Source organism: Cibotium barometz, chromosome 43 (genome assembly GCF_041138505.1).
Source record: "Cibotium barometz isolate CiBa-2024 chromosome 43, ASM4113850v1, whole genome shotgun sequence".
NCBI classification, from domain to species: Eukaryota; Viridiplantae; Streptophyta; class Polypodiopsida; order Cyatheales; family Cibotiaceae; genus Cibotium; species Cibotium barometz.
The window spans coordinates 5761545-5770455 of NC_141088.1; the positions used below are offsets into that span (position 1 = coordinate 5761545).

General features: G+C 40.5%; 1 protein-coding gene across 1 annotated transcript; it reads left to right on the forward strand.

The window, feature by feature from the left end:
• The first annotated feature begins 5965 nt into the window (after window positions 1–5965).
• Window positions 5966–8206, forward strand: LOC147613463 (putative pentatricopeptide repeat-containing protein At3g01580). Its single transcript, XM_086781139.1, has one exon. The coding sequence runs from the start codon at window positions 5966–5968 to the stop codon at window positions 8204–8206; it is 2241 nt and encodes a 746-aa protein (XP_086637265.1).
• The last annotated feature ends 705 nt before the right edge of the window (window positions 8207–8911 follow it).

Genomic DNA, 8911 nt, shown 5'->3' on the forward strand with positions numbered 1-8911 from the left:
AGATAATGGGCTCATAAATTTGATGGATTCTAAGCTAGACTCTGATACCATGTTAAATTTGCAGCAATGTGATGATCTATGGTGGATCGAATGCTAGAATCAACATCATTAACAAAGAGATTAGACGATGATTAAGATGAGATTAGTGAGCAATTAACTGATAGCTTAATGTAGGCATGGATAATCAAAAACCAGCAAATTCTCATTAGGCCAATGCCTCAATTTATAGAGTTTACATCCAAGCATCTAATCCCACTGATCTCTCCTTGATTCACTCCACCTCTTTTGCTTGATTGACTCCACCTCTTTTGCTTGATTCTCTCCACCTCTTCCCAGAATATCTCCACACATCCTAAATCTTCTCATACTACCCTTTATTCTCTCCAAGTAGATACCTCTCACCTTTTCACAGCTTCTCTCTCATTTACAGATTCTCTTTTACAGCCTCTTGATAAGGGCTTGTTCCCGCACACACCCTATTCACTTGTATATTTCAACAAATGCCTCCTCTGGTGTACGAGGCAACGGTCTGAGTGCATTCTCAGTGTGATATGGCATGGATACTACAGGCAAGTGAGCTAAGTAGCTACCACTAGCTAAGTTGTCTAGGAAATGACCCACCATTGTCTAGAAAAGACAAGGAGTCGGTAACATTATTTAATAGAATAATGGTGCAAGCTCTTCCTCTCCACCCCTACTCTAGAAGCTCTTCCTGTGCATTCCTTACTTGATAGGGTCCTCCCACTAGGTAAAGTACACTCATGTCATCATGTTGTTGTGGGGTGTCTCCTACTATGGACTGCAAGAGTCCTATCCCATATTGCGCCTAATATAAGTTCTACAAATCACAAAATCGAAGCTACTAATCAATTCACTATCGATTTTGGTCATATTTTGAATGAGGTAAGACATTCTATTAAAAATAATAAGATTTCTAAAAATGGCGATTATCATAGATTCAAAAATAACTAACACTGGTCTCAATGCTAATCCACACAAATCAAGATAACATTATTCTTGAAAAACTATGTAAAACTTAATCTAAAAATGTTAAGTCTTAATCACCACCAAAACCAAAGACAAAAGTGACCAAGATCAAAGCAAAGCTCTAATACCAATTGCAATGAAGGTGAGATATGGAAAATCACCATGAAAGTTTGAATGTAATTAAGATAATGATCACATATAAATCCATGATGCCTAAGTGATTTAGCCTCTCACCAAGTGGATGGAAATAGCATTCCATAAGCCCAAATCTATGTAAGCCAAAGGCTCCAAGATTGTCTAAAGAACCAAAAGGCCAAAAGATCTCAAAAGGCCATCCAAAGATATCAAAAGGTACACAGTACATAGGCCATATGCCTTTTATAGTCCCAAGGCCACATGTGCCCTAATCCGACATGTATAGAGATATCCTAAGCCCATGTGCCTAGACCATGCCCATGTGCATGTGCACCCTAAGTTGTTTTTTCATTACAAACACAAAAGCTATGTAGTTAAAGGGCTTCAAGAAAACACGAAATTCACACATATAATGGCACCTATTATTCTACATAATGGAATTTGCTGCATGGAATCTCTTTGAGATCTGATTACACAAGGTGTTTAGCAATGTCTTGGAAGCCCCATATATGCAACAACATGGCTACATTATGTGTTGAGATCAAGCATGAAGCTTCTAATGGCACCTATCATTCTACTTACATGATGGAATTTTCTACATGATATCTATTCAAGATCTGGTGTTTAGCAATGTCTTAGAAGCCCCATATATACAAAAACATGGCTATCTTATATGCAGAGATCAAGCATCAAGCTTCTAAGAAAAAGGTGCCATATCTGTGAGATTTCTCTCATAGCTTATATTTTTCTAAATCAAATTTTGATGGTGTTACTTCATAGCCTTTGTACTTTTAAGGCTTTTAATATTAGCATTTTTACATCTTTTTTTGGGGATAAAGCTCATGTCCTTTTCACAATTAGGGGCCAACTACAAGAGGTTATTACTGCACATAGTTTCTGCATAGTGGTGCCTACAAATAAGGGAAAACATTTCTAGAGGTTATTACTGCACATAGTTTCTTCATAGTGGTGCCTACAAATAAGGGAAAACATTTCTAGAAGGTTGCCAAATCATCTCGGCTTCTCACAGTGGTTTAAAGACTGATTTCTTACACTATTGCAAGTGCCAACTATAAAAATTTATTCCCATAAAAGCTATGGTGCAACAATGTGAACACCAAATCCATGGTTTCTCCTCAAATCGAATGCGATGCCTGCCATGTTGATGCTTCCTTTGTAATACTCCAATTACACAAGCACGCATAGTGGGTTAAGAAGACCCTATCTCAATTTCATTTTTACATGTAGTAGCTACCTCTAGCTTCTTCCCATGTCCAAGCCTTGCTTGAGTCAGATTTTCTTGTATTTGTCGAATGCGTCCTCTCTTGGGCATGTTGACTGCTCTGGGCGCAAGAGTACTCATAAGGATTTCCTTGCAAGTGTTAAGTTGATGCATGAGGCAAACTTTTGAGAAGGATCGCTCTTCTAAAGCTCTCCTTTGATCTTTTAAAGAATGCTTCTCACTTCATTAACACAAACCAAGACTTGACTATTGTCCACTCCACAACTTGGGGTTGCCACCACTACGCTCTCTATGGCACTCATCACCTCCTCCACATGATCTACCTTTGTGTCCTCCATTGTGCCATTTATGTCCTAGATCATCCCATGTGCATTATCCACAGTTGGCAGAATGGGAAGCAACTATGAGAAGTGCTTCTCTATGGTTAGGCATATTGCATAGAAGTGTTTACAACCACTTGTTCCATCTGGGCAATCATAATAGTTACATTGCATGCTCACATAGTACTAATGACTTGGTGTACAAACACTTTGGATCTTAAACAATAATATCATGTCATTTATAATTTGCTAAGAAGAGATATCATTCTCTGCAACATATTTTCACCCCCTTATAGTCGTGTGGTGTGGTGCTTTGAGGAGCCACGGATGTTAAAGCATCCCGAGACAACTAAAACAATAAAATCACATTACAATCTGTAGTAGACTAAATCAAATGAATCTTTTGAAGCTTAGACATACCTATTTCTTGCTTTTACTTAAAGAACTCCTTGCCCAAGTGAGTGCCAATTGTAGAATCACCTATAAGAGCATGTAGAAGGTCCAAGATAGACCTATTGATTCGGGCATCTAATAGCGTATACTTTATGGATTGCCATAACCTTTCAACCAAGTTGGTCGTGTCCACATTTCCATAATTGAATAAATGACCAAACTTGGGCCATCTTGTATGCCAAGAACAATCATGTCCACACCATCCATTTGTCACATATTTTTGCACATTCATGTAAGCAGAATAGTGTCGAAGAAGCCCTTGATAGTTTTAATCAGATTTTGTGACACTATACATAAGTGTTGTCATGGAAGAGAACAGATGATCTTGCAGATCCTTTGGAACCTACATATGCAAGTTTTTTGATTGAAAAGATACTTACACGAGTAAAAAAAAAAGAGCATACATATTCAAAACTATGATATACCTTTAGAAGGAGATTCTTTACCCATGCTTTCTTTGTATGGAAACGAACAAATAATAATGCGACATGAAACTTGTTCATGAAGTCCTAGGCCATTATCTTTCCAACAATAATGGTCTCCATCAATCATCTTAATAAGAGCTTCAAGCTCTATCTGAGATTTGTCAATAACAAGTGCCGTGGGTCGAACTTCCTTCATTCTAGATAGAATCGTCTTAAGGTTTATCTCTAGGGCAATGCTTTCATGCTTTGAGCCTGGATCATTAGTGCACATCATAAACCAAATAGGTATACACATACCATGCTGTTTGGCAAGATAGCTGCATATAATGGAAGCCTAGATACATTTGTCTTGAAAGTACTATTGTTGACAGCCCATGAATTATGCAAAGAAAACCACATTGCCATCTCTAACATCCATTTATCATGAATAATAATAATGAAAGGCTTATCCTTATCATCCACTGTATGAAGGTTGTAAGGTTAGCACAATAGCACACCTAGCAAAATAGAAATGTTAGTATATTCTAGTAACCACAATCTTTCCATTTATGAGGAATAAGAATATACTGCATACCTTGTCTTGTGTCTTTTGTCTTTAGCATGCAAGCCACGCTCCCCATATGGTGATCCAATCATCTTTTGAGATCTTCCATACACTACTACAACTGCAAAGAAATCTCAATCTCATTTGCAACTAACCAAAGCATGTACCCGTTATAAGATACATTAAAATTCTTTGAGTGTACCTTCATTGCGTATTTGGTAAGACAACATTGAGATCTCCTTTTGAAGCATAAAGTCCCTGTAGACAACTTGATCAATGGGAGTACATCGCTCGTAATGTAATCTTTCCTTTGACAAAGACATCTTTGCCACATGTCGTGAGGTACCCATGTCAAACAAGTCTTCCATGTAGCAGTCAAGGACATTTGGATGGACTGGTAAGTGATACAACTCCTCACGGGTTCCAGGGCTATGTCCTTCATGAAGCGGAAATAATGAAATGGAAGCATTTTTTGTGTCCTTAAAGTACTCTACTCTCACCTTGAAAGGGAAATCACATTTCTTTGACCTCCTAAGTCTCTTTTTAATTCCTGTTCTATGTGGTTTCCCCACCGTTGTGGCACGCATAATCAACAACTGTCTTACATTGGCCATGGTTCTTACTTGAGCAAACCATAACTAGCCTCACTTTGTGCTCAAGCATAATATTCATCAAAGCTCGATACATTGACACTTCTTCTTTCATGCTTGAGAAGGGTACTTTGGGATTTTTGGTCTATCTCTTGTAGTCACAAACATTAAGAAGGTACTTCACATATGCAATAGGAATTCCATGCCTTTTGATGTCTACACACCATGTAGACTTAATTTTTTGAAGAGTGTCGTCTATATCTAGATGACACATTGTTCCATCCCCCCAATGTATGACACTCTTACACAATGTTTTCCCACCTCTCTATGTAGGAGATCTTCAACTTTGGCAGTGAGCTTAAGCAAAGATATGTGGAACCATCTTCATTTTGCTCCAAGCACAGGTTGTCTTTCATTTTCTTCCATCTCTTCAAATCAAGCATGCCTCTAGTGTCACAAGACTTCAAAGCCTCCAAGGTCATTGAAATGCTACTTTGGATTGCACTCTTCATCAAGTCGTAACTTTTTTTATCAAAAGAGTAGAATTTGCTAGAAACATACTGATTTGGATTAAGGGAAGAGAATATTCTTCATTTGCTGAGCTCTTCTGAGCTTGGAAGGGTGCCTTGAGAATGATCTTCATCATCTTCATGGTCGCTACTTTCATGGGTGCTTGTGTGAGTATCTGAATCAACCTTTGAGAGCACAAATTCACTTATGTAGTCTTCAAGGCACTCCATTTGTTCTATATAAAATATCAAACAAAAGCAAAGTGACTAAAGGTGATAAGAAAGTGAGGTAAGAACATGTCTGATACTAATACTTTCCAAAACTCCTAGTGTACTTAATCACTTCACCCCTAGTTTACTCTATAACCAAGAAACTCCTAGTTCACTCTTAGTTTATTATATAACCAAGAATCTTCAAGTTCACTCTTAGTTTACTCGTAGTTTACTTACTTAGTTCACTTTTAGTTTACTCACAGTCTTGTTTATACTTTGGTGTCACTCTTAGTTTACTCGTAGTATACTTACTTAGTTCACTTTTAGTTTACTCACAGTCCTCCTGTTTATACTTTGGTGTCACTTATATATATATAAAATATAGTGATTATTATGAGTTAAGATAGTTATTTGCAAACTTTTAGGCTCCCTTTCATGAAATCTCATATTTTAGTTTGTGCCAGACTAAGTTGCCACAAAAATGTTGCACATCTAATTTTTTTAGTACGCCTCATCTCAGCCATTGATGCCTCCTGGATCCCGTCCATGGTTAGTCGCCTGGCCTCGGAACACGAGCTTTTGTTTGATCGCGGGGAACTCGTCGGCATTACTGCTGCTGGCAGCTGCTGCAGCGCGCTTCCTCTCCTTTCACCGTGCCAGAGCTCTCGTAAAGATTTGTACAGAGGAGGTATTCGCCTCGTTACGCCCGCATGCAATCACAAACCTCGGGACTTTCAGCAGGATAAGGACGTCCCTCAAAGGCCAAGGTTCGAGCAGATCTTGGGGCAGGGCAATGATGCAGATCCTCCTACCACCATCTACAGAGGTCTACTCCGGAAGTTTGGGGACGAAGGGGCCTTGGCCCAGGGCAGGCTTCTCCATGCCCACGTCATCCGGATGGGACACGGGCCAGGCCTTTTATTGGGGAATCTTCTTATCCAAATGTACGGCAAATGTGGAGCCGTAGACGATGCACATGCAGTTTTTTCCTCGATGCATCAGTTGAATGTGTTCTCATGGACTCTTCTGATGGGATCTTTCATTCAGTCCAGCATGCTAGACTTTGCAAGGAAGGTCTTCGATCACATGCCAGAGCGTGAGCGTGATGTTACCTCATGGAATTCAATGATTGCAGCATATTCTCAGCATGAACGGGACAGGGACGCCCTAGAGTTGTTCACACTCATGCAACTGGAAGGGCCCAGGCCAGACAGTCTAACCTTTGTGAGCGTTCTTGCAGCATGTGCCCATGTGAGAGACTTAAGGAGGTGTAGGGAGATGCATACTTATGTTTCGAGCTGGGGACTTGAGGCGGTCAGAACTATACTGAACCCCCTCATTACTATGTACAGCAAAAGTGGTAGTCTGGAGGACACGCAGCGAGTGTTTGACAAAACGGAAGACCGGACTGTTTTTACATGGAATGCCTTGATAGCAGCACATGTGCAGGAAGGGTGTTCCATTGCAGCATTCGAATTCTTCAAACAAATGCAAATGCTTAGAGTACTTCCTGACAAGGTTACTTTCATCACCCTTCTTAGTTCATGTGCTTCTCAGAAAGACCTCACTGATGGTAGACACGTGCACTGGCGTATTGTGCATGCTGCTCTTGAGCCAGATGTCATGGTAGGGAATGCTCTAATCAGTATGTATGGCCGGTGTGGAAGTGTAAATGAAGCACAGAGAATGTTCAATAGAATGTGGAAGCGAAATGTTATCTCTTGGAATGCAATGATCACAGTCCATGCTCAACACGGGCAGGCTAAGGAATCACTTGACATCTTCTCAGAAATGAAGTTGGAAAACATTGAGCCCAACAAGATCACATTTGTTATCATTCTTGACGTATGTGCTGCTGAGGCAGCCCTAGCTGAAGGGAAGAAGGTGTGTGCTTGCCTTTCAAGGAGTGGATCTTGCTCAGATGTTGTTGTTATGACTGCTCTTTTGAATATGTATGGCAAATGTGGCAATCTAGGAGATGCACAGGAAATTTTTGATTCAATGGCTGACCGAGATGTCATCTCTTGGAATGCATTGATTTCTGCATGTGTCCAACATGGAGAATTCAATAAGGCATGCCAACTTTTTAAAAGGATGCAGGAGGGATGCGTACAGCCCAACAAAGTCACGGTTGTCAATATCCTCATAGCATATGCCAGCCAGTTGGCCTTCAGTGAAGGCAAGGCTCTGCATGCTTGCATTATAGGTGATGGAATTGAAAGAGACATTCTTGTAGGCAATTCTCTAATCAACATGTATAGCAAGTGTGGCAGTATGGAGGATGCATGGATAGTTTTTCATAAATTGCCGGAGCGTGATGTAATTTCATGGAATGCCATGATAGCTGCATATGGTCAGCATGGACAGGGCAAGCAAGCACTTTGTCTCTTTCAAGAAATGCAACGGCATGGAAATGCTCCAAATGAGGTCACTTTTTTGTCTGTTCTCTCTGCTTGCAATCATACTGGTCTTGTGAAGGAGGGTTGTCTCTGCTTTGCTTCTATGGACCAAGTGTATCGCGTCACACCAATTGCTGAGCACTACAATATCATGGTGGATCTTCTTGGACGGGCAGGTAGGTTGGATGATGCTGAAGATGTAATAAAAAATATGCCTGTAAAACCTATTGCTACAACATGGATGGGCCTGCTTGGTGCCAGTAGAAAACATGTAGATTTGGAACGGGGAATACAAAGTGCAGTGCATGTGTTTGATTTGGACCCAGATTATGATGCGGCTTATGTTATGCTATCAGACTTAAACGTTGCACAATCAGAAACATGCTGAACATAGGAGTAAAATTTATGTTTTAAGGAAGCAGAAGGCTGACCTTGGTTGTCTTATTAATGCATCCCCTTCAGATGGTCATGGCCTCGCTTGCATTTTGATTATTGCTTTGCTGCACGATTCATTACTTCATGGCAATATAAGTTGCCGTTATCATTTTGATTGTGCCATCTATCTTACTGGTATGCATGCCAAACCTCTCCAGTCCTTTGTTAATGGTCTCTTGGTACGTTGAGGTCATCCACATGCAAAATGATGCCCCTTTTATGTATGATACACATGACCATAAGAGGGGCTTCAAGAAGAATCAATTTTCTTACAGTAAGGGTATCTTTCCCTTGGAGTCTGTTTTCGCTAGTGGGGCAATGTCTTATTGCACATCTACACATCTTCTTATTTCCCCAAATAGGGTCCTATGTCTAGCCTATGGGCGCAAGGCGTTTTACCCTACTTCTACACGCATGCACACACCCAAGTACCACAAGTGGGTACCACCCTTTGAAGGTTGTAGGCAAGCCCCAGCGGAGAAGCTCTGCTAGTGAGTTGCTTGGTCGATAGGAGTAAACACCTTGGCAATCAAGTTGTGAACTTTGATGTCCATGGCAGCCACCTTGGCAATCAAGTTGTGAACTTTTCCGACGACGGAACAGGGGTTCCCTGGCAAGTTTGATTGATAACGCTAAGCGGGAGCAGTAGCAGGTAGTG

Excerpts from the sequence above, each read along its gene's own strand:
- LOC147613463 (XM_086781139.1), top strand. The coding sequence starts at position 5,966 with ATGGTTAGTCGCCTGGCCTCGGAACACGAGCTTTTGTTTGATCGCGGG.